Here is a 26511-nt window from a genome sequence, read left to right on the forward strand (position 1 = left end):
TATTTGCAAAGTTATGGCTGTCTGCTGAAGCTCCTGGTGACATGAAAAAGGGAAACATCACTCCCATTTTCAAAGGAAAGACCCAAGGAACTACAGGCCCATGAGCCTCATCTCTGTGCTTAGGAAGGCCATAGAACAGATCTTCCTAGAAAACATGTTCACAGAATCACAGAATTGTAGGGGTTGGAAGGGACCTCTAGAGATCATCGAGTCCAAACCCCCTGCCAAAGCACCCTACACCAGGTAACACCCATGTTAGGGCACAGGAGGGATGAGCAAGAGATTTGAGATAGGCAGCATGGCTTCAATGAAGACAGGCCATGCCTGACCAATCTGGTGGCCTTCTAAAATGGAGCGATGGCACTGATGGATGAAGGAAAGGCAACTTGTATCATCTGCCTGGACTTGTGCAAGGCTTTTGATGTGGCCCCGCACCACATCCTTGTCTCTAAGTTGAAGTGATATGGATTTGAAGGCTGGACTATTAAGTGAATGATTGGTTGGAGAGCCAAAGCCAAAGGGTTGCAGTCAAAGGCCAAAGTCCAGCTGGAGGCTGGTCACAAGTAGTGTCACTCAGGGGTCTGTCTTGGGACCGGTATCCTTCAATATCTATTAATTGCATTGATGATGGGATTGAGTGCACCCTCAACAAGTTTGCAGCCAACACCAAGCTGAGTTGATAGTACAGAAAGGGGAGATGCCATCCAGCAATTAAAACCCTCTCATTTCAAGACACTTTTTGGGTGGTGGTGTGTGTGTGTGTGCAGGTGGAATGACATTCTCTTTAATGTCTCGAGAACTTCATTTACATTCGGTACAGAGAAATATGAGCAGACCCAGAGGAAAACCCGCTGTCCTCCCGCCTCCCTCCCGGCCCTGCCCCGGGCACCGCCCCGAGCGCGGCCACCCCCCGCCCCATCACCGGGAGCCGCCCGCTGTGCAGCAGCCTGTAAGTTCAGAATAGGACTTTATACATCTCGCTTGTACTTTTGCCCAAATATTTGAGCGCTGATATTGATCAAACAGAAGTCCTTAATTACATCCTTGTGACTGGAGTCTGCCTGGCAATGGGGACCGCAGTGGAGATGGGGACTGAACTGGGTGCAGTGCAAAAGGACGGGGAGGAGAGGGAAAGGGGAGGAGAGAGCTTTGGTTCTTCATTCAGCAACTGGATGGAACAACCCTGAGAAAGGAGGAACTGCTGCGCTGTATGTGTGACATTGTGGAGAAGGTCATGTTCTGTTTCAGGCTGAGACTGGAGTGACTCACTGTAATTATGCCTCCAGAAGATCAGTAATCGACTCCAGCTCTTTTGGTTATTAGGGAAGAGCACATTCTACACATTACTTTTCTTAGCCTCTCACCTGCTTTGTGTTTCTACAGTGATCAGGAGTGAAGGGAAAGTATTGGATCATGTCGGAGTTCTGGCTGATTTCTGCCCCGGGAGATAAAACCAACCTTCAGGCATGGGAGAGAATGAACACGGTGACATCCAAATCCAACCTGTCCAGCAACAGCAAATTTCATATTCCAGACTTAAAGGTAAGCGAGGAGGGGGTTTGGGTGTGGGTGACAAAACATCCCCAGCCAGGACTAAGCATTTCTGGGATAAACAAGAGATTTATCATTTCAGAGAGCTGAAAAAGATTGTGACTGGGGGTGAGCTGTGTTCAGGCTACTGACTGGGGAGGGACAAGAGTCATTTCGCTTGAAGATGACTTTCATGTGGGAAGGATACATGTGTGAGGAGTGAAGGTGACTGGTTAAATACAATGTATTGCATCTGCTGTACCCTTTGCTTGCAATCACAAAAGTCACACAGCATTGTACAACTCAAATTGCTAATGCATGGGGAGCAGCTCAGAATCTAGAAGTACTCCAGTGAGACCACTGACGGAGGAAACAGCCCTATATAGTGCACATTACTCTATAGGAGATGGATGTGTGTATATTCAGCTATATTACTGGCTTTATAGCCTCGTATCAATAGGAAGAGCATTTGTGACTTCTTTTAAAATACATCTTTGTCTTCTTTAATGATTCTTTTGTAAGATCTGCACTTTATTTTTATTTCATTTGCATCTATGAGAAGTCTAAATAAGTTTCGTTGAAGTCAGTGGAGCTGCAATAAGTGTGGTACTTGGTTCCTTGGGGAGCTACCATCACTCATCTCTTACAAAGCTACACGTGGTGCAGCCAGGGTCTGGCTTTAGTCCACAGAGATTAAGTTATGGCTTGAGCTATTCCAGTTACTTACAGATGCAAGTGAAAGTGGAGCATGGCCTTTTCTCAAGTGATAACCTGCTGAAGTAGCACATGGGTGCCGCAGACTGCACATGCTGCTTTTTACACATGCACCTGAGATTGCTGTGATTTTACCCATCTGTGTGCCACCAGCCTGGTTAGTGCTGGTGTGAGTCCATTGACACTGGGGGAAGTGAAGTATTGACATCATCAGACCATACAGCCAGATCTTTGTGTTCTGCTCGTTGTTCTGTGCAAGACTTGTTTCTTCTGTTCTCCTTCAGCCTGACCCATTGTAATGCTGAGCTGGCAATGTCACAAGTAAAGGTTTGGCAATGTATTGCAGTACCATAAACATAGAACTATGACTGCGACAGAGCCATGCAAAAAGCAGATGTTGGTCCTGGGGAAAATGATGTCCTGAAAGGCTTAGTCTTCGGCAATAGGAAAGGATGCAGAGAATACATTCTGCTTCCCTTGGTTCTCTCAGTACATTAGATTTGTTTTGTGTGTTTGCTGTGTGCGTTTCTACTCCCTATTTTGTTAGGTAAAAGTCCACGCTACTCAATGATTCAGGAATGAAAACAGGAAGGAAGACATGGGTGCTTGATCTCGAGACATCATATGCACTTTTTCCTTTATTGGAAAAGGCTTTTTGTGCCTGGGGCTTGGAAAGGGAATTGCTGTATTATCCACTGAGTGAATAATGTCCTGAAGTACTGTTGAATTCACAAATCAAAGTCCCTAAGACTGCTGACAGAAGCCTTGGACACGTGCATTTCTCACCTGCTTCTCATCTCTTGTACAGGTGGGGACACTGGACGCTCTTGTTGGTCTGTCAGATGAGTTGGGAAAACTCGATACCTTTGCTGAAAGGTAAAATAGGTCTTTCTTACTACCTACAAATGAAGAAGAGGCGTTGTTTGTATGGGTTGGTGTGTCCTTGGATTCACCTGAGAGTTGGTTTAACCCAGACTAAACAGCTGTGTTTTTTTTTTCTATATTCTTTTTGAAGAACAACTTCCCCCCCATCCAGAAATTTTAATGAAGCAGTATTTAGAGAATATGAAACCATCCCCAGTTTTCTTTTTCCCAGAATATTTCTCTTGAGTATTTTTTTTAACCAGATATTGGAGTTATAAGGAGATATAAGGGATAATTTCTTCTGAATGAAATCGGGTCCTCTTCCTCTCAGTCTTTTTAACTTCTGGAAAGCCACAGTATTGACTGGCATTATGTCAAGCCCATTTATGCAGGGAGACTCACATGATCTCCTTGTTGATCTCTGCCAAGTTTGCCTTTTAGGCCAAACTGACCTGGGTGGACAAAGGATAATAGAGAACAGAATGCTAAGGAAGTGCCAGGTTTTAGGATACTTTATGGCACAAAGTAGACTTTATTGATGAAACTTCTTGCTTTGGAAGCAAACTTTGCATACAGCTGTGGGGCTTTTTGCCTTTTCTCCCCTAGCCAGGCCTAGTGAGGAGCTGCCTGTCTGCATATGCTTTGTGCTCTCATAGATTGTTTGGTGGGTACAAACGCATACAGAGGTGTTGATATAAGCTGTTCAAACCTATGTTAAGCAGTTTGTATAAACATAGCATAGTTCTCTGACTTTGCTGGTACCACGGTGGGGCTGAAATAAGATTTACATTTCATCACTGGGTTGCACACAATGTTAATCTTTTTAGACTTGCTTTTCAGAATATTTAACAGCACAGAGCAGCTTAATACTTAATCAATAAGACCTTCTCTATCGTGACTTTCCCTGTCTGGTAGGGAAACCTGCCCCAATGTCTTTGAAAATGTGTTTGTGCATGTGGTTCATACAGCAGATTGTTCATGCTGGAGTGAAAAGGTAATGGGAGTAAATCTTGGACGAGACAGTGCCAATGCCATCTATCTATTCCAATGTAAAGTTGGAAAGCTACTTTGGGCAGCAGCTGAGGAAAGCTACTTAGCCAAGCAACAGAGCGATCTGAGTTTGAAGGATAAAGGAATCACGCAGAAATGATTTTTGGAAGGGCTTGGATAATTCCCACTTCTGCAAAGCCTGCTGTAGTGTCCAAGTAAGATCACTGAGGGGAGTTTTAGGTGGCATGTTCCCACTGTTACCTTTGTTTTAACTCAGCAAGGTATCACATAGTTCCTTGTTCAAGCTGAATGCTACTTTACTCCACTAATTGTCCTGTTAGTGCCAGCAGTGGCACTTACTGTGTGACATGGTGTATGCGCTGTGCAAAAGAGTCAGAGAGGCTTTTATACATTGAGCTGTTGGATATGGACTCCTCCTGTTTGTCTTCTTTGTTTGTAAAGCTAATAATGAAGAAGGACCAATGAGATTTCAAACTAAGGAAAATGAGTTTAAAAACAAGAAAAATAGATTAAAGGAGGGTAATAGCAAAGAATTATCAGGAGAAATGAATTGGAATTATGACATCATTTTGTGTTAAACAGATGCCCAAGATTTTGAGTATGTAAATTGAGATTCAAGGGTTAAAATACCAAACGCTTGTACTTAGCCAAAGAAAACAGCATCAGGAGAGTTCAAGCCTGTTCAAATGACCTGAACATTTACATTCCTGCTCCTCTGAGGTAGCTACCTGCTGCACTGTTGCTAGATAAACAGGACTGCCAATAAAGGCAGTGCAAACCTGTCAGCGCTGCCTCCTGCCAGGACAGCAGAGAAGGGGCAGGAGTTTGCAGGATCTATTGTTTCCATGTACTTTTATTATTTATTTACACAGGGAGGCGGAGTGTTTTTCCATGTCGCTGTGGGATAATGTGGTGCTTTTTAAAGCTGACGTTCCCATCCATTACTCCTACCTGAGCACTTTTCAGATCCCATGTCTGCAGGGTGTTGTGCAGAGGCTGGAGACTGCAGGGTTCTACTACCTGCGGCTTTCTGTGCCCCCAATGGGAGTGATGGTTAATATTCAGCTTTACTTAAAGAGTGTTTGACTTTTATAACTAAAATAATTGTAATTAAGTAGTGGCACAGTAACACTTTCATGGCTCTATCTAGTGCATCAAGCCTAGATTCTGAACTGTTCCTGTCTGGCGTCATAAGAACAACTGCAAAGGTTTATTTAGCATCCCATGAGCAGATCTTCAACCAGAGTTAAGCTGGTTGTTTATTGTCGTTTTAGTTGCAAATTTACCTGCCTTGCTTCAGAAGTGTTTTGTGTGGGTATCTCCGTGTTTATCAGATCATTGTAGTATCTGTTTTATATTTGTGTTGTTTCTTTACTAACAAAGCTTCTCTTGTTACACCCAAGCGTAATTAAGAAAATAGTCCAGTATATAGGAGAAGTTATGGAGGACTCCAAAGATAAAGTCCAGGAAAATCTTCTGGCTAATGGAGGTAGGTGCTGTGAATGTGGACATGTTAATGCATTGATGCTGCCCGTATTTTGCTTCAGAATATGAGCATTCAGAATTGAAACACTCACCCATTAGAGAAGACAACCATCAGGAATATTTTCCAAGAGCACATCTAGCCACATTACAGAGTTAATAGAAACTCTATACAGCTGCAGCTTTGCTTCCAGGACAATATTCAGTATCTGATAGTCTTTTGTGGAAGAAATATTTCCAACACCAGAGCTGAGGAGTGAGGAGGAAACCAGGAGACGTTCCTAAAATGACCTAGCATTCTTTCTTGCCTCCATGGGCTGGATCACTTCTAGGCAGCTAAATCATGTCCTAAAAGTCTGCACGGAATTGATTAATACTATAGTAGTGTTTTACTTTCCTTGCTGCAGTGCTGGGATAGAACTTGCTCTCTGTCAGCTGTGGATTTCTAACATCACAGGTGGATGCTGAGTGCAACAGTTTTAGACTGCTGGGGAGTTATGAGTTGTTGGGAGCATCAAGACCAGAAATACTGTGTTACAATCAGTGTTGCAGTAACAATGACAGCCTGAGGACTTTCCTGTTCTCACTTGGCCTATGCACTTCTTGTTAGTGGATCTGTGGTGCTGTTCTACAGCAGGTAGGCGGTGAGGTCTTGCAGGCTTGTGCAATCAGCAGAATGTGAGATCTCGATTGCAAGGGGAGGGCCTTGTCACTGCCCTGCCCATATGCTGCTTCCTTAGGGAGCCAGGCTGCACTCACAGGGTCATGCCAGAGGCTGTTGAGATGTACACTGTTGCTCCCATCACACATAACTTCTCTTTGGTTTCCCTTGTGATCCTCTGCTCTGACTGGCAGCTGTTGTATAGCAGAAGAGAAGAGCAGGCAGGGACACTTCTGAAGGTGAAAGGTGACTGGAGCTCACTATTAGAACACAGAACATTCCTACCTGGGAGGGACCCACAAGGGTCATGGGGCTCCACACGTGACCACCCAAAATCAACCCGTGTCTGAGAGCAGTGTCCAGATGCTCCTTGAACTCTGGCACTTGGGGCCTTGCCTACAGCCCTGGGCAGACTGTTCTGTGCCCACCACCCTATGGTGCAGACCCTGTCCCTAACCCCCAGCTGCCCCTCCCCTAACACAGCTCCATGCCGTTCCCTCAGGCCCTCTTGCTGTCCCAGAGAGCAGAGCTCAGTTCTGCCCTGTACTCCCTATGAAGAGCTGCAGCCATCATGAGGCCCCCCCTCAGCTCCTCTGCTCTGGGCTGGGCACACTGAGGGGCCTCAGCCACTCCTTGCACACCTCAACCTCCAGACTCTTCCCCATCTTCATAGGGTGGGGGGAAAGTCCTTTTAGAAACTCCCTTTGTGCATGAAATTAGACTGGCTTGTTACGTGTGCAGCTACTGGCCAAGTACAATAATCCCACTTATTTATGTTACAGGGCGAAAGGATAAAATGAAATGTCTGAAAAGTATGTTGAGGATTGCTGATTGCAGTGTTGCTACAAGCATGCATTTGGGTGTAGTAGTGCTAGAAACAAGTCTTGGTCTGGTTGTAGAGATACAGTGATCATGTTACGATGGATTTCTCAAGTAACAACCTCGTAGCTTGATCACGATATCTCTATGACTTGAGAAACAACAGGTTGAACTTATTTCCTTTTTTTCCTCTTTTTACGCTCTTTTCCTTTCCTGTCGACTCCGCATGTGTTGTAATAGAAGGATGTGGAAGTTTCTTGTATCTGCTACTAATTTCAGTCCTTTGGTCATCCAAAGGAGTCATATCTAAGACTTTGTCAAGACTGTTGATTGCATCTTTAAAAATAAATAAAGCTATTTTAATATATAAATATATATATACTTAGGATTCCCCCGTTACGATCCAAGAACATTCCTCACAACCAGCAGCAACACGTCCATCCCTGGATGTGTTTAAGAGCCGTTTGGATGTGGTGCTCAGGGATATGATTTAGCAGAGGGATGTTAGAGTTAGGGTACTATGGTTGGGCTGTGGTTGGACTTGATGATCTTCAAGGTCTTTTCCAACCTGGGTAATTCTATGATCCTATGAACACAGAATTCTTCTATCTCCCTTTTTGGATGGCAAAAAGACCCTAAAACTGAAGGTCGTGCAATCAGAATCAAAATTGTAAGAACTTCATATCTGCTTTACTTCCTTCCCACATTCTCCCTGTGTTGGAGTTTGCTGCTTCCTGGTCATGCACTGGCAGGAAGGGCTTAATCTGTGCATTGAATGTGAGGGAGCTTTGCACAGTGGCTTTCATTGGGAGGGAGAACATGGTCATGCCAGTGTTTTCTACCTTCTGTTCAGTTCATCCTTTGATAAGAAGTTGTCTTCCTCCTTCCATAAGACTTTCCATGCTTCAGAAATCTAATAGGGTAAACTGACTCTGATGTGGGGTGAGAGAAGCCCATGGAAAGGATAGCGCTGCCCTGGCAGGGTGTTTGGTGTCACACGAGGCGGGGTGGTACACTTAAACAACTTAACAACTTAAACAACTTAACAACTTAAACAACTTTTCACATTCCTTCCCATCCATCTCTGTTCATACAGTGCTTCTCACACTGTGTGCAACCCACAAGGAACTGTTCAGCCCTTGCCTTGGGAGTGGTTAACTCTGCACCAGGCAGTGAGGAGCACTGAGCAGCCCCACTTGTCCCTCCTTTCCTTAGCTCCCTGTTTGTTCTGCCCCATGGCAGCTTCCCACATATTCTCCGTCCTACCTATCTGGGAAGAAGCCCATGTGCAGCAAACAGTGCCTCTATTTCAACTACTCTTTAATTTGGAGATGTTTAGATTGAGCATTTGATTTGTGCGCATTTGATCTAGATCAAAATTCTATGAGAATTCAGAAGGTGGGACAACCAAAGCTCTACATAGGATTCAGCTGGGGGCTGCCACCCCAGCCTTGAGTTTCCATCACGTCAGCTGTCTGCTGTAACACTTTTCTTTGTATTTCCAGTTGACCTGATTAGCTACTTGACCCGATTTGAATGGGACATGGCCAAATATCCCATAAAGCAGCCACTGAAGAACATATCAGAAGCGTTAGCAAAGGTGAGCTGTGCTCCAGGTTGGAAGAAGATCTCAGAATGGGGAATCATGTCTTTTGTCAGTTTTGGCTCTCTTTTATCACAGCGGTCAGTGAGAGCTCTGCCTGTGGTTTGGGCAGGAGCATGTTCAGAAACTCACTGCACTGCAGCAGTTGATTCATTTTAACTTCTACTGTAATAACACCAATATATATCCATATATCTGTATCTACAGACAGATATCCAAGCCTATTCATTCCATAAATATATGGAACTTTATCAGATTTATTAGACAACATTGATACATGCTACGTTTTAGTCCGCTAAAACTGAAGTGGGCTCCCTCTTGGCTGCGTTCAGATGGTTTTAGGAGGGGCTGACAGCTGTGTTACCTCTCTGCAGTGCAGAGGTAGGAGGAGGAAGGCAAGGACGATGCCTCAAGCAGTTTCTCAGTTCACTTTGTGTACTTTGTTTTAGCAAGTAACTCAGATAGAAGCAGACCTAAAGACCCGATCTGCTGCGTACAACAACATTAAAGGAAACCTGCAAAGCCTGGAGAAAAAAACTGTGTAAGTACAGCGTGTGCCTGTTGAGCTCTGGAATGCTGCATGGCTGACGTGAGAGCAGTGCGTGCCTCATCTACTGCTGTGCAGTGAACTGTGTGTGCTGCTATGGGTGCACACATAGTGCCTGGCTCTGGGAGGAGGAGGCTCAGGGGAGACCTCATTGCTCTCTATAGCTTCCTGAAAGGAGGTTGTAGTGAGCTGGCATTCGGCCTCTTCTCTTGTGTCTGTAGTATGCACTGCTGGCAACCATATCTCCATCGCAGTGCCTTTGGTGTGCTCCTACTGGGTTCCTGCTAATGTCATTTTTTTCTTTGTCTTGTTTGCTTTAGGGGGAACTTGCTGACTCGGACGCTTGCAGACATTGTGCATAAAGAAGACTTTGTTCTGAATTCTGAGTACCTTATCACACTGCTCGTCGTGGTGCCAAAGTAAGGCGATGGCATGTGCACACTGATGCGATGTTGAGTTTTGGGTCTGAGTGCTGGATGCGGGCAGCTGATCTGTGCTGTGTCTGGAGAGCAGGTGGATCCATTAGCAAAAGGAACAGACTGCTCCAAGCTCAGAGCAGAACAGAAGTGGGATGTAGGTGTGTAAATGTTACAGAACAGGTTCTCAGTCTCCTGGTAGGAGTTAAAATAAACCCAACACCATGGCAGAACAGATTTGTACTGGAGCTGAGACAGTTTATAAAAGGAATCAGCCATGTCAAACTCACAAGGGCTCTGCTGGTCACGTATTTATAAGTGCCTGCATATAGTATAATTGACATGGCCATCAGTTGTGAAGGTGCAAGGTATCTTTCCTTCTGAAAGCCTACACAAAACTTGTCCTCTCAGTACAACACTGTTCTGACATGCACACACAGTGCCATCACTTTTCCATCTGAAAAACATGTCACAAAAAGCTATTCTAGGTAAGTTTATTGAATTTATTACCAACTCCTTTTGGGTTCCCACTCTAAACACATCCCACTTTTGCAAACTTACCCCTCCCTTGGCCCCATTCTTCCAGTGCTGATCCCAATATTGCACTACATCAGCACTGGACCATGACACACTTGTGTAGAGCTCCTAGAACACAGGACACATGGAAACCAAAAGCCTCAATCTTTCCACTTCCAGCTTCACACTTCCTCATCCCAGAACCCAGTATGAGGGAGGACTGAGGGTGATACATTGGGAAGCTTCTTTCTAGCTACTCATTTAGGACAGGAAAGGCCAGAAGAGGATTTGCCATCACACAGCCCATCACAAAGAGCTCCCACTCTGGGCAATTAGCTTCATTATTTTTATCAACACATTCTCTATCTGGTATATTGCATTTATTTACTCTCCTTTCCTTTGTGTTGCTCAAAGATCAAGCTACATACAGTGGCAGAAGACCTATGAATCCCTGTCTGATATGGTAGTGCCTCGCTCCACCAAGTAAGTGACATCCCAAATTAAGGTCCCTGCTGGCTGCAGATATCCCTGCCATATCTATCACTCAAGTTGATCCAGAATCACTTGACTAATACACAGGAAAGCACAGAGAGAGGAAAGCTTTGTGCAACTGTCTTAAAAACATGTAAGCAGGGGAATGTATTAGGAAACAGAAAAAAAGCATGTGCGTAAGCAGGCTGTCTGCATCAGAGACACCGTGGTTGGTGCTATTAGAGTCTTTGCTCCCTCTGTAAGCCACATCTGCCTCGAAAAGCGAGGTATTGTTCAGCTTCATAAACGAGAGGAAGAAAGGTGAAGTGAGTATGAGAGATTGGCCGTGTCGACTCACAGCAGGGATGTTTCCCTCTCACAGAATGATTGCTGAGGATGCCGAGGGAGGACTCTTTACCGTCACCCTGTTTAGAAAAGTGATGGATGACTTCAAGGCTAAAGCTAGAGAGAACAGGTAAGCAGTCACGCTTTGCAAGGGATCCAGCAACTGTTCTTCCTTCTCTCATGCGACAGACAACAGGACATTTGCTTTCTGGAGGTGACTTCGACTCCCACACTATAGAACCTTTAAAAGGACCAGCATCTTCAAAACTTCCTCATCTTGCTTCATCAGAGGAAAAAGAGACATTTGTTCTTACTGCTTGGACTATGGCTTGTGAGAGCAAATGTCATTCAATTGTAGGTTCATGGTTCGAGAGTTTTATTTTGATGAGAAGGAGCTGAAATGTGAAAAGGAAGAGCTGATGAAGCTGGCTTCTGATAAGAAACAGCAGTATGTAAGTAGCACATCAAGTTGCTGGCCGCTATATTGACAGCCTTTGCTACCTGTGTGTAGGGGTCTCACTTATAAGTGGCTTCCTGATCCCAGTAGATTCCTATGAGCTCCATCCAGCACTGAAAACTGAGGTGTGGGATAGATAAGACCATTTGTCCAAGGACACACAAGTTTCTGATCTACCAGGGGGCCATAATGGCCTTCCTGAGAATTAACTCAGCAGCCTTCAATGGCATTAGCAGTAGAGCCATGTCATGCAGCAAAGAGGGAATCAGCGCTGTTACTTCTGTTCTTATAGGGCCCGTTACTGCGCTGGCTGAAAGTGAACTTCAGTGAAGCTTTTGTGGCTTGGATTCATGTGAAAGCCTTGAGAGTTTTTGTTGAATCAGTCCTGAGGTACGTGGGGACAGAGGCAGTGCTGGCAGATTCCCGACAAACATGACAAATACCAGCTCACTTCACTGAAGGGGGTTTACATCACAGGAGATGGTACAGATGACATGTAAAGCTGATGAGATGGTTCTTTGGGGCCACTTACAGCTAAAATAATGGTGCTTAATCCCCCTAAGGCTTCCAAATGGAAGTGTTTATAGAGAAAAAGGCAGCACAGCACAACTGGGACCGTGCACTACACAAACCATCCACTAGGGAATGCACCAGGAGGTCGAGGAGGGAGAAGAGCAGGTAAGGAATGGGGCGATCCCTGGAAAACGATGGGGTATTTTGCTGTGTTTGCAGGTATGGCCTTCCAGTGAATTTCCAAGCCATGTTGCTGCAGCCAAATAGGAAGTCGGTGAAACGCCTGAGAGACGTCCTAAATGTGGCCTTCAAACATCTAGATGAAGTTGCAGCAGCAAGTATAATGGATGTATGTATCTGGAATACAACTGCATGTAACGGAGCTTGTCCCAGTTTAGTCCAGGGGTTGGAGCAAACATCTCATCACATCTTGCAGTGTGAGGATCCCTGGATACAGCTCTAATTCCTGGTGGTTACGGAAAGGATCAGAGGGTCGGGTAGGGTCAGGTTATCATGGAGAGTTGCAGAGTGTGCTTACAGTTCTGTTGAAGCACGTGATGCTTACAGTTACCAGCCTGAAACATGGCAGTTGTTCCAGGTAAGCTTTATGCATTCAGCTCAGTGCCAACACCAGAACTGATGTAAAACAAATGCTGGGACTATGAGATCTCCCTCCTTTGTAGGAGGCTGTCACTGAGTAAACATCTCAACCCAGCACTGCACCAGGCAGCAATACTTGCTCCCCAGGTCCTGAGTACACCTTTATAGATGAACCAGGTGTTTACAACTGCCTAAAACCAGGCAAGCAAAAGATTCCCAGTGCACAAGCCAATGAGAACAAAGGGAATATGAGTACTGTGATAGGCAGCCTACCAAAACCACCAAGCAAACAGCAGATTCTCTGACAATTCTGTCATGCACAACAAGTACAAGACTCCATTCCACCTCAGTGAAGCAAGCAATCTGCTTCAGCTTGGAACAGCACGACTTACACTGATATTGAAGTCATGTTGTTTCCTTTTGCAGCCTGGCATAGACATCCCTGGTTTACAATTGAGTAATCAAGAATACTACCCTTACGTCTATTTCAAGATCGACCTCAGTCTTCTCGATGGCAGTTAAGAACAAACCAACCATTTCATCTATCAATTGTCAAGACCCAAATGTTATAGGAAGAGAATCTTTAGCTGTTGAAAGTCAAATTGAAATGCTGATGAATAAGATTTTCCTAACACTTGCAGTAATTTTTTAAGTGGCTTCAAACATCTCCAGTTCATAGAGCTATAAAAACATGTTTCAGAGGCAGGTGGTACTATGGTAATATTTATTATTTTTTGGTAAGTTACAAAGATGGAATCTATCGGACTTCAAATTAAACCATTTTGTGGCTACTTTTTGGTGTGGTGGCTCGTGTTTCTACTAATTGTACAGTACTGGTTTTGTAACAAAGCAAACTTCAACCAGGAAAGAAATAAAAAGGAAGGACAAAGCATCAGAGCAAAGCCTCAGGGCTTCTGTTTGTTTCCTTAAACGCCTTAAGAAGAAAGAGACTCAAAGATTGACTGGAGGAAGACTTGTGGTTCCAAGTGCTCACAAGTTCAGGCTTTGCCAAGACACATCAGTTAGAACACGTCTGTTAGAAGAGCTGGGACAATGTAGAATTGAAGGTTTCCTTCCCCGCATCAGTGGTCAGGCTGCCAGCAGTTATTACACAGATCCTAGCTCAGACCAACAGCAGATTCTGTACTTCCATTTCAAGTTATTTCCTTGAAAGGATGGGAACTTTCAGTTCCTTCATTCCTTACTTAGAAACAAACTGATCACATGAGGGTCATTCTACTGGACACCGATACACAATACACGGAGAGCAACAAAAGGCCATGGTGTTTTCTTATTAAAAAGAGCACTGTGTTCACACCAAACCCTGCCTCCTCATCGAAGGAAACTGCAATTTCCTATCAAAACAATGCCAGATGGAAAGAGAAATACTGGATCCAAACAGCACTTTGGCTTTTGACTATTAGCACCTAGAAATACTCATGTCCTAAAAATGGGGATTAGTTTCACTGCCACTCCTGGGGGAAAAAAACAGCAGCTCCCAGCTCAGCAGCGTCTTCTACTGGATGGCATCTCCCATTGCAGCAGCAACCCAACTCCCATAGTATTAATGATCATATCGAGGCTGGCACAAAGAAAGAGAAAACCCCTGAGAGAGAATAGGAAAGGGAAGCCTGAAGAACATTTAAGCTAAGACTGCCACTCTAACCAAGCTTTAGCACAAACCATCGATACCTTTCACAGTTACAGCATTCAGGACAGCTCTCTTCACCAGCCTCTCTCTTCTGCCGTTTGTTACTGAAGACTCATCCAAACCAGGGTAACTTCTAACATGTGCACCTCCATTTCTCCGTACAAGACTAACACTGTGTGTCAAAAATATTCTGTTTTATTTAATTGAAACAGAAGCTGACCAGGTTCCACCTCCACAGAAAAGCAAAAAACAAAACCCACGTTTAAAATCAGTGACACTAACAGCTTCCTGTAACACTCCAACACACCGTCAACAAAATCAAACCCAGGATGTTTCAAAAGAGAAATAAAAAACAAATCGATGCTGTCCTCAAAATATTTGTTACACAGAATACAATCAAGTTTACCGCTTGTGACAATTCATAGAATTTCTGCAATGTTTTCTTGAGTTGCGTACAGTTCACTGCTGCAGTGCATCACGTAGCACATCGTGTCACGTGCCGTTGCTCCATAAAAAGGCCACTGGAATATCCATCTGAACGTGAACTGGGTTGTAAACTGCTGCGCAAGCTCTCCCAAGAAAAGAAGTTTCCTCAAGATCTCACAGCTCATCTTTATCCCAGATATCATCCAGATCCACGTCGCTCAGGTCGATATCATCTTCAACGGGAAGCTGTGAGAAAGCAACAGTTTTGAGCAAACGTTTGTCAGCAAAACAGCGCAGGAGCATCACTGACTTGGGAAGATCCTTCATAGAAAAAGCCAAGTTCCCTCCTGTCATTTCTGGCTGATAAGAACTGACAGCACTTGAAGCCTGGGACAACTGACTGGTGTTTAGACTGGATGAAGAATGTTTGCTACTTACTCATTAAATATACCCCACGTAAAGTCAATTGCAAACAGACAAGGCAACAGAACAAGTACCATATTCATAGAATCATAAAATGGCCTGGGTTGAAAAGGACCACAGTGATCATCTAGTTTCAACCCCCAGCTATGTGCAAGGTTGCCATATTTTCATTCCATCTAAGCAGACCCAAGGACTGCGATACCTGACTTTTACAGCAGTGTTGAACTTTAAGCAAGAACGTACTCAGATCACTGTGTGGGCTTTAACTTAACTCAGTAAAATCAGCACATCACAAAACTTCCGCAATTTTGGGCCTTACATGCATACACTACTATCTTCCTTACTCAGCATGGGTTAATAATGCACTATTTCAGCCTCAAGGGACTGAGCTTTCCTATTACATTCTAACAGGCAGGAGTGCCTGTCCATAATGCCAGGCAATGAACCCGGTGCCTATTATCTGCTTAATTAATTCCTGCCACTGGGCCATCAGAATGACTTACTACAGTTTTCCCCCACTCACCACGCTGCCAGTTCTTAGTTACTGTCCCTTTGCTTCTGAACTTTGCAGAACAACAGCACTTGTATACACAGAGCACTTCTTACCTCACCATCTTTGCCATCCCAAGGTTCAACTGTGTGAATTTTAGGGAAAGCTCCACCTCCTACTGGTGCTGTAGAACCACGGCCAACAGACAGTTCCCTGAGAGGAGAGAAGAGTCTGTAACTCTAGTTTGGGGAGTGACCTATTTTATGCGACTCTAACTTTGAAAAGCTGGAGATAATGTTTCTTTAAGCAGATTCTAAGCCCCTGCTGTCTCCAAGGAGCTCAGGATAACCAGCTCCTGCTTGAAGGCATCCATCCTGCACCTGCTGCTTAGGCTTGCTGAAGATAGCTAACACTATAAACTAAAGTGCTAATCCTTTTGCATTCTTTCAGGGGCAAATAAGACACAGAACAGGACCAGAAAGGTGGCCTGCAGTAGAACAGCACTGAATACCAAATCCTAAGAACTCCTTCGGTTACTACATAAACCGTTTTCCAAGATTCAAGTTTACTTATTGGTTTTCAAACTACTTTCCAATGTCTTAGCAAAACCACAATTAAATTCTAAATGGCTGACTGGCTGTATCTGCTCTCTACAAAAAGGTACTGCTTAATAGCTGCAATTGTACTGAAACCATTAATTTTCTCCATCCTTGCTTTGAGCCACAGCCTCAGTTTGAAGGATTTCTTACCTGAGAAACTCATTAATCCCCTGTTCGCTGAATGATCCTTTCAGGAGGGCAAATTTCATCTTCCGGGCATTAACAGCTGCCATGGCTGGATACCCAAAGCCTCCTATTCCCAAAGAGCTCTCAAGATCTGACTGAGCACCAGCTTCGGTCCACAGCCACCTTAGGGTAAGACAAAAAAATAGGAAATGGAAATCGGGAAAGGCGCTACAGTCATTAGCCATTACTCGCCAGCAAAAGACTCAAAGAATCCAAAATATCACCCTAAAGTACTGTAGCATTCACAATAAGAATACTTGATGGCATTAATGCTTAGAGATAGCCTGCATGGGCACACTTTGAGAGGTGCATTAAGAGATAAGGGAAGAAGTATCCAGTTTATCCTGTAGCTGCAAGCACCTCTCAGCCCAGTCAGTGAGCAATCAAGATAGAGAATTCAGAACAAGGAACACATGCACATCTTATCCATGTGCACATCTTATCCAAGAATACCAGGCCAATATGTCACTTACCCCCACATCTTCTTTTTGTATTTTTCAGCCATTTTTAACATGACATCCAGGTAAGAATTCCTCCCCGAGGCTCCTGTTTGTCAGACAATTAAAGAAGTTAAACACAACCACAGGCTTAAAGGGACAAATTCCCAGAGAAGACTGCTTGCTTGTATGCCTACCTGTGTCAAGAATATGAGGCAGGACAGAAATGATGCAGAGCTGATGAGCATCACAGGTAGTCTTCAGAACATCTTCACTAATTATCTAAAAGAAAGACAAAGAAAAAAGAAAGATCAGTGATAAAATAGACTCCTGTTATCCTGCTGTGAATGCAGTTCCCTCCAACAGCTCATCAGCACCATCTGACGAGATAATAAGCATCTGAAGCAACAGAACTCTTAAAGGCACTGAATACTTCACTCGTCCCACAAGGTAAGGCTAACTACAAAGAAAGCATAAAACCTTCTATTAAGAGCTGAAGCAACAGGATTATAAGCAGTACCACATAAGGCTTCTACTTAAGACAGTTGCCCTTGAATCAGGGCTGGTGTAAAACAAACCACTGATCTAATTACTTATTACTGCAAACAGCACACCCAGACCTACACGTGTGCCTGTAGTTCTTTCATGCTGTTGCTAGCATAAGGAGAGCCAGCAGGGTGCAGCATTTGCTGAAGACTAAGAAATGTAATTGCTATCTGATGGAGCAATCTCAATTTTATCTCATCTATTACCTTAAAAAGGGAGTCAATCCATTTACTTAGACCAATGATTGACAAACTTGGGACTGTGGACCAATCAGTGTGCAGCCTTGAATATATTTACATTAATTGGGTCCATCTGCTATTAACCTACCAATACCAATCTATTCTATTAAGTACAAAACAGAGGTTAAAAAACCAATGAGGTGAAGATAATCATTGCAAATGTTAAAATCCTACTTTCTTGACATGACATTCACGCAATTTTTCACTCATTTGCTAGGAGAATTCAGACGTACTGACACCAGTGCCATTGGTGACCTCAACTGTACCAGCTCTCAACCCTTCAAGGAACAGGACATACACATTAAGAACAAAATAACAGAAAGCTGAGTGATCAGACTTGCTATTCTTGCCTATTTCTGCCATGAAACAGTGCACAAGCAGCACAACTTGGCTGTTTGATTTACAATCCTATAAAATCTACAAAGGGTATAACAGGGAAGCAATTTGGAAATAAAGAAATGAAGCAGAGATACCTCCAGAAGCTCAGGTGGTGGTGCATTATCAGAAAATAGATCCAGAGCACGAGCAACGATATCAGATCTAGTTCTCCCTCCATCATAATCAACAGGGTCTTCTCCTTTCTGGAATATCTTAATTGTGGGAAATCCACGAATCTGCAAAAGAAGTTAAAATAACCAGCTAAATAAATGAGTGTTTATGGTGGATGGCACCCACTAGTCTGACATACCCTTCATTAAAAGGAAGGGAACAGATGTAACATCTAGGTGAGCCTTACAACATGCTACAAAGGAGCTTCAACAATTTTGTTGCTTCTGCAACAACTCAAAGCAGTGTTAACACACTGAAACAGTGTTTCAAGTGACAAGCAGGAAGACTTCAGCCTCAGCTCAGTGACGGAGCACTGTATGCTTCCTATTTCTTAGGGCAATGGTTTTCCCATCAGTCTCAGGAGAAACAGTGCAGTGCCCACAGGGTGGCAAACAGGCCATAAGCTCCCTCTGCTACGCTTCACATGCGATGTGCTTAGTGCTCCTGATTGCCAGCTACCTTCACTCACAGGGAGAATAAGCAGCTTACGGTAAACCCTCCCATATTGTATTAAAAAAAACCCCTAAGACTAGCAGTTTGCTTTGAGCACACAGCATAACTGAGCAAGGCAGTTAATACTGTCAGAGCAACTCCTGACATATGGCTCAGGGCTATACACGTCCTTCAAGTATCTCTAAAACACATACACATCTGAAGGGAGATCTCTCACTTCAGGTGATAAAGTTATTCAAGACGTTATGATGAACGGCTTTACTCATCAGCAACATTCAAATTCATTCCTTTCCCCTCACCCCTCCTGTGTTGCTACTGACATTCAAGAATTAATTGCATACAAACTGTATGTACCACTTAGTGTAACACAAATAGTGCCAGGTTAAGATCACTAAGGTTGAAGGAAAATCTGGCTTACCGGGGACAGGAAAGAAAATGCCATCACTGCAAAGCACACTCACCCCATATCTGCTCGCCAGCATCTGATTGACTGTTGCATCTACCGCAGCCAGCTTGACTTTCCCCTTGGTTTGTTCCTTCACCTCAGTGGCAGCAGCTGCCCATTCTGGCTCCAGGCTAAAACACAAAATGATCGGTGCTCTGAGCTCCCTCAGAGTTACAGCAAAGTACACCACATCCCAACACTACACAGCACGCTCCACTCAGGGGGAAAAGAAAAAGAGTCTGCAGGGTATAACAGCTAGCTACATTATTCCAATGAATGCCCTGGATCTAAGGGAGTGAAAAGGTTAATCCACTTCTGAATCTTATTTCCATTGGTAACCAGCAATTTTACTGCCAAGGAGGAGTGCAGCCAAAGCAAAAGCAAGGTACCCATAGCAGGAGAAGCCCACACCTTTTTGGTTAAACAGCTTACATTAAAAAACCAACCAAACAACAACTTCTGATATAACCAAAGCCCCTTTTCAGGGGATCAACGGTGCTGCATACAAACAACAAAGCAAAAAAAACAACAAAGGAACTCATTTACTTTTTGCAGTGCCCACACCATGGGGCATAGAACTCCACCATCCACACATCGTCACTATTTATGACATTCTTATCGAAGCTGTCATCAGTCAGTTCAATCACGTCCTTCTTATCTCCACCTCCGCTTTCTCGGCTCTGTAAGAAACAAACAAACAGACCCTCACATATGAGGCAACCAAAATGGGTTTCCCACACGAGCTGTTCCGTGTCGTGTTGTACCAAATGGTCTTTATTTGAATATATGAAACAGGGAGAGTTAGGTCACACAACTTTCCCATTTTAGAGCTGACAACAAATGTATGCAGCCTATTCCCACAGCACTGTCAAAGAACAGCAAGTGAACCTTTCCTCATAAACAGCATTCAGATCAAACTAACTAACAGGAAGACGCAGGAACACTTACCCAGTTCTTCATGCTCAGATCAGTCTGAGAACAAAGTACTCCCTACTTCCCATCACACCCACCTCTGTGCCTTGCTTTTGATGTAAGACATGCTAGTGGGATACAAGCTACAGGGCACAGTCTAACAAGGGCTTCTGTTCTTGCTAACCTGAGAATGCGGATGCAAGAAACTTGCTCCATGATTTTGAAATGGTGGTATGAGTCAGAAGCTTTTCAATACATCTTCAGGGAGAAATGTAGCAAACCAACTACAGCAGAATACTACCAGATTTAAAGGAAACCTAACTCACTCATCCCAGGGCCAAGCATGCTTCAAGACCCTTAATCTCAGGGATGGTCCTGGAGCAAATGCCTTCCAGAAGGCATTTCCAATCAAAGGACACAAAGGAGTAGTCAGCAAAGATTTAATGAAGAGAAAACATGCTGATCTGATAGCTCTCTGTGATGGATAACCAGATTGGTGGATAAGGAGACAGCAGTGGATGCTACCCGCCTTGACTTCATGATGTTTTTGACACTGTTTTCCCTAACATCTTCATTCAGGAATTGATAAAAGCATAGGTTTGATAAGCAGGGAGTTGGACTGCACAACTGCTGTGTTCGAAGGATTGCAATCTAATCACCACCAAGTCACTACCGCTATTTTCCAAGGGCCAAAACAAGCACAATACTGGTTCTGCATCTTCTCCACCTGGACAGTGGGACTGAATGCACACACAGCAAATTTCTGATGCACCAGATGAACGTGCTGCCACTTGGAGCTACCTCAAAGTTCAACACAGTGAGAGGTAACGCAGTGCATCTGGAGAAGAATAACTCCATGCAAAGGGTCCTGGTAGAGAACAAGTTGTACTTGAGCCACTAAGTCACTCCTGTGGACCATTAGGCAGGAGTTACCAGAAGTTTGGTTATCTTTTTTTCTGCTCAGTATTGGGAACAAACACAAGCAGTGCTGGGTCCAGTTCTGGGCTCCCCAGTGTAACAGAGGCATGCACACTCTGGGGTAAGTCCAGCCAGGGGGCAAAGCTGATTAAGGGCTTCATGCATCTGACATATGAGGAGAGGCTGAGATTGCTAAGCCTGCAAGAAAGAAGGCTCAGTGAGAATCCTTCTCATGTATTTAAATTCCAGGGTGAAAGGGAGTAAAGGAAAGCCAGACTCTTCTCTACAGTGTCCAGTGACTGAACCAAAAATAAGGGTCCAAGCTGAAATAGAATTCAATTTAAGCATCTAAGAAAACGTTCCTACTACAACAGTGGTCAAACACCAGAAACAGCTGTCCAGAGACTTCAGTCTCTGTAGTCCCTATGTCCTTGACATAGCCCAAAGCAAGTGCTCTGACACTCCTTTGAGGAGGAGATTGGACTAGATAAAATTAGGAAGTCCCTTCCAACTCAGAGAATATGGGGCACAAACCCGTCCCCCTCTGCACAGAACAGCCGCCATCTAAAAACATAACAACACACTTCGTCCAGTACCTGTCTCCCAGAACTGTATCCTCCACTTCTGCCACTGAGCCTGTCTTTCACCAGGGACCGAAGAGCACTCAGCGCAGCATCAACAATGGCTTCACTTGTCCTGCCACCTGCAAAGCAGCAAAAAAAAAAGAATCATTAAAGCACCGAACTGCTTTTCAGGCAGGTCATTGAATTAATCGTAAGTATAAGGAACAAAGTCTCCCCCCTTGGGATCCTTCAGGAAAAGCAGGTCTGTGCTGAGAGCAATACAGCACTAGCAGTGGGACACTGACTTAAAACAAACACAACAAGATTCCTTTTCTGATTTTCATATGTGCACTTTATCCGATGGGGAGACGACTGTGGCAAGCTCCCAGTAAACAGCAGGAAATGAGTAATCTTCAGGAACTGCTTACCGACCTCCATCGACTAAAGGCTGCTGACAGGACACATACAGCTGGTCAAACACATCTCACCCACCTGTCTCTCTCCATTTCCGTACCACCGGACATAGAAAAAATGCCACACAAGCCAGCACTAACTGCTAGCATCATTACTATATTAAGGGATGCTAATAGGCATGAAAGAGCATCACACTTACCCTGATAATCTTCTGCTTTGTTTTTGTTGGCTCCAAATATCTTGATAGTTGGAAAACCTCTGACTCCATACTGTCCACCCAAGGACTGATGCTTATCTGCATCTACTGCACCTACTTTCACTACACCCTGTGGAAATAAGAACGAAAACGAATAAGAAATGAAAACGAGTAAGACAAACCTCCTACAGTGATGTAACACATCTTATATACTATGTATGGTGAGAAGTTATTAGTAAGGTAAGAAAACAGCCACCAAATAAAAGATGCAGTTCCCCAATAAGCACTGAACTAGGAACACCTCTATTTCTCTCTTCAACCTGAAAGCTTTACAGTTTTACTCCCCAGAAGGAAAAACATATTTTACATTCCCCTTTTCTGTGAGACAGCTCAGCAAATCATTGCATGATCAAGTTTTCTATAATAAAAGAAGCACTCTGCACCAACAGCTTACAAAGCTGTGCTCAAATACTCAGTTCATGCTGTTCCTGTACTTCAAAAGGAAGGGACATGATGGTGAGAAGGAGAAAAGAGAAATATGCTATTTTGGGGATGGCTGGATTCTACAGTCTTGTGGTGCTGTTCAAAGCAGACTAGGAAAACAGCAATGGAAACTAACTGGGACAAAACTGACTTTCTTATATATTTTTAATGGTCTTTTAACCACCTGGGATAGGCCGCTTCTGCAGCAGAGGAGCATAATTAAACTGATACAGTTTGAGGGATTTCCATTCTGCTTTCATGTTTCCAAGGCAAACAGTTACTTTATTCCACTACCATAGAAGCGCCCTTGTGAGAAGCCAAACTTACTTTTAATGCTGTTGCAGCTTTCTTCCACTCAGGGGTCAGTCTCTGACAATGACCACACCTTTTGAAAGTAAGAAAAGAAAAAGCAACGGATAACACTAACATTCACACATAAGTATCTCATGAAGTTCACAGCCTTGTTGGGTTTGAAACTGCAGAACACCTGCACACTGCAAACCAAAGGAGTTCTACCCATGAAGAGAGGAAGAGACTATGCAACATCATATCATCTCTCAGATAACTGAAGAGAAACGTCCCTGTATTTTTTATAGACACATGTACACAAGCCTTCCTAGCACGTAGGTAAAATCAAGCACCAAAATCCAGATTTGCACAGTCTCTTCAGTTGCTAAAATGCTAAATGGTTCAGTGATGGGGACTGAAAAATTGATTCTAGAGGTAACTCTAATTAGGAAGAGTTTTTGGCACATCATCTCCCACAGACATCTCCTGAAGACCCACAACTGATTGGGAACCAGCATACAATCATGGCACAGTATGTCTGCAGGGAAAGAGAAGCTGTCCATTTACTGAAACTACATGATTCCCATCGTTTAGCCTGGAAAGCTGCAATAGCACTAGAAGAGGCAGTAGATAAGTCTCATAAACTGCCCAGTTCAGACACTGTCAGCCTGTTGCAATTCAAGCCCCTTCATCAGGTTGGATATTAGGAAGAACTTCTTTACAGAAAGGGTAGTTAGGTACTGGAATAGGCTCCCCAGGGAGGTGGTTGAATCGCCATCCCTGGTTGTGTTTAAGAGCTGTTTGGATGTGGTGCTCAGGGATATGATTTAGTGTAGGGTTTTTAGAGTTAGGGTACTGGTTAGGCTGCAGTTAGACTTGATCTTCAAGGTCTTTTCCAACCTGAGTAATTCTATGATTCTATGTGAAAGCTTTGAGCAGAGGATTTGTGCAAAGATGGAATATGCACGATCAGACTTTACAGGCAGGATGAAGAAACTGCTCTGAATACAAGCTGCATAGGAGAAAAGGGCAGTAAATTAAGATTCACAAAGCCAGTGTGCATTCAGCTCTGTGCTTTACACTTGACTGAAGTTAAGACAGAACTGAAGAGCCTTCCAACTTACCTATTGCATTCGATAAGTCATTTTCCATTTTCATTTCAGTTGAAAAACTGAAGCATTAAAATGGCATATAAGGCTTTGTTGTTACAGCATTTGCCAATTTCTCCCCTTTTCCCATGATGAAGGTATTTTAAACAGGAATCTCAACTTCAACTCTTCCCTAGTTGTGATGCCACCAAGCTGACATGTGGACCATGAAACCCTGGACTGATCAGCAACCGATTCATCTGTTTGCTCTGATCTTGCAGAAGAACCAACTACACCACTGTAATGCTCACCATGGGGCGTAGAACTCCACGAGCCACAGGCTCTCACTCTGAATGACCTCCTTGTTGAAGTTGGTTGGCGTTAGCTCTATCACATCATCACTGGCCGAATACAAACCATTCACTGCCAGGAATAACGTGCAGCTCACCGTACCTAGAAGAAAAATCAAAACAAGGATGTAACCATCTGTTAAAATGAATTTCATGCTTCTGGTCACTTCTAGATCTTACTTTAATCTGAGACTTCCCACGTACAGTCTCATAGCCCTTTCTTCTACCTTGTCAGAATTAAGAGATGACTTATGATAACAACAAATCATCACTGAAGGTTAAGGGAAGTAAGAGCTCAGACAACAAAGTCAGAACTAGGCAAAAATAGCTGGCTTTTCTGCAAGTGGCTCTGATTTGCATAGCAAGCTGCCTATTCACTTCCTTCAAGACTGAATACAAGAAAAAGATACAGCTCAATGATGCAAAAATTCTCTAGCATGTGGTACACAGGCTGTGCAGCACACCCTATGCATTAGCAGCCCTGCTCAGCAAATCAAGTTTCATTATATTATTATATTATTATATTCTGCAAATGAGGGAAGCAGAAAGTAACATATTTTGTGTGCTCAGATGTCAGGGCTGAACTGCCACACTGCAAATCAGTACTTTATCCACTGCATAACACCCTCTTCCCAGCATCTCTCAGCCCCTTCTCTTAATGTGATCCTCACTGGGTTCCACCACCAGACTCCCATGTTAGGCTGAGCCCGCCCTTCAGTATCCCCTCAGAGCACACCAACCCACCATCAGGGCTCAATCTCTACTTAGAAACCCTTCCCAAGATGTTAAGAAATGACTGAATTGAAACCAGCACGTTTTGTCATCACCCAAGAGAAATCTGTGGCAAACATTCAGCAACCGAACAGAGCTCACTCAACTATTTCAGTCACTTCAAATTGAAAAGCTCAAGCTCTCAAAGATCTGCCAAAGAGAATCCAAAGAAGAAAGCATCCGGTGAAACTGAACTAGGTTAACAAGGTTAACTAGGTTAACGAGGTTAATTAGGTTAACGAAGGCTGTCCTCATCGGACCAACCCCCTCACAGCTCCGTCTCCCCCCGCCGCCCTTTGTACACGTTAATTCACCCCTGGCCGCAACCAGGACATGAAAAAACCCCAACACCCTAATTACTAGAAACGAGACGAGCTATTTTAACCTTATTAAGAGCCAGCTCCGCTGCTCCCGCTTGGGCCTCACGGGCAGAACGGGCCCTTCGCGCTTCCTCCCCCAGCAAAGAGGTCACGACTCAGCTCTAAGCACGGCCTGCCGCCCCCCCATTCCCCACCACCACCCCATAAACACCCTCATTGCGGCCCTTACCCCACCACAGGCCGCCCGCTCCGCGCACCCCCATGGCTGCAGCCTCCCTCTGCCGCCGCCGCTCCTCACAGCCCGCCCGGCTCCACCTCCACGTTCCCCGCCGTGGCCGGCTCCCGTTGGTGGATGGGGCGCAGCCGTAATGGGGTGGACCAATGCGGAGCGGCCGCGTGAGGGCCGCTGGGCTGAGGGGAGAAGCGCTATGGGGTGGGAGTGGGCGGGTAGGGTTAAATGGCGGAGCTTGGTGTGCCCAGCAGCCAGTTGAATGACGAGCATTTCCAGTCTTGGGTTAAGAAACACGTCCCATGTAGATTGACCCGTTGTACTGAAGGGCCTTGGAGCAGATTGTGACTTGCTGTGAGCACAGCGCGCTCCTCATGCTGAGGGGAAACTCAGCCCTGCTCTGAGGAAGCGTGAGGGGGGAAATGTTCCAACTGAGGGGAAATACTGAATGGTAAAAGCCTTATGGATTAAAGTGATGGGAACAGGACTTTAGTTATTATTTAGTCAGAGTGATACCAAAAGAATCAGGCAATAAATAGCTATGCTCATCAGTGTGTGGCAATGGCAATTTCCTTGGGCCTCAAAATAGCATTTCAAGCACAGGGACTACATTTGACTTGATGGTAAGGTCACATTCTGCAATCTGTCTTTATTACACAGAATCACAGAATGACCCGGGTTGGAAGGGACCTCAAGGATCATGTAGTTCCAACCCCCCTGCCTAGCAGGGTCACCAAACATACACCTTTACTAGATTTATTACACCAGTCAGGACAAGAAAAGGAGACATAACTGCAGATCCTTGATAATGTGTTAGTACAAAGAAATCAGCGCAACACGGTGTAAAACAACCCTGTGTTTGATGCTGTGGCAAAGACAAGGTATAAAGATACAGAAATTTACAGGAAAGATGCTAAAATGAAAAGGCAATGTTTCACTTGAACTCCTACAGTACAAAAAGAGCCATACAAGGGGCAGCTGAAAAG

At 44.3% G+C, this 26511-nt stretch overlaps 2 protein-coding genes across 4 annotated transcripts; one reads left to right on the forward strand and one right to left on the reverse strand.

Moving 5' to 3' along the window:
- The first annotated feature begins 841 nt into the window (after window positions 1-841).
- Window positions 842-13340, forward strand: ATP6V1C2 (ATPase H+ transporting V1 subunit C2). 3 transcript variants are annotated; one of them, XM_015859424.3, is made up of 13 exons: window positions 842-949; window positions 1384-1542; window positions 3053-3120; window positions 5523-5608; window positions 8587-8681; window positions 9134-9225; window positions 9552-9650; window positions 10578-10646; window positions 11017-11109; window positions 11338-11431; window positions 11729-11826; window positions 12169-12298; window positions 12976-13340. In XM_015859424.3, exons 2-13 carry the CDS (start codon window positions 1414-1416, stop codon window positions 13069-13071), a joined length of 1149 nt encoding a protein of 382 aa, XP_015714910.2. In that variant the 5' UTR covers window positions 842-949; window positions 1384-1413; the 3' UTR covers window positions 13072-13340. The 3 variants fall into 3 exon arrangements, with proteins under 3 accessions (XP_015714910.2, XP_015714909.2, XP_015714911.2); XM_015859423.3 differs by lacking the exon at window positions 842-949 and adding an exon at window positions 951-1270; XM_015859425.3 differs by lacking the exon at window positions 842-949 and adding an exon at window positions 1186-1293.
- Window positions 13341-14379: 1039 nt separating this feature from the next.
- On the reverse strand, window positions 14380-25592 carry PDIA6 (protein disulfide isomerase family A member 6). Its single transcript, XM_015859422.3, has 13 exons — window positions 25526-25592; window positions 24167-24308; window positions 22807-22864; window positions 22000-22126; window positions 21420-21526; window positions 19540-19673; window positions 19010-19124; window positions 18020-18160; window positions 16959-17043; window positions 16798-16870; window positions 16289-16447; window positions 15656-15752; window positions 14380-14872 (listed from the first exon to the last, which is right to left on the reverse strand). The coding sequence occupies exons 1-13, from the start codon at window positions 25557-25559 to the stop codon at window positions 14801-14803; spliced, it is 1344 nt and encodes a 447-aa protein (XP_015714908.1). The 5' UTR covers window positions 25560-25592; the 3' UTR covers window positions 14380-14800.
- Window positions 25593-26511: the final 919 nt, after the last annotated feature.

The sequence above is a fragment of the Coturnix japonica genome, chromosome 3 (assembly GCF_054131305.1).
Source record: "Coturnix japonica strain WE chromosome 3, WE-NBRP24, whole genome shotgun sequence".
Lineage (NCBI taxonomy): Eukaryota > Metazoa > Chordata > Aves > Galliformes > Phasianidae > Coturnix > Coturnix japonica.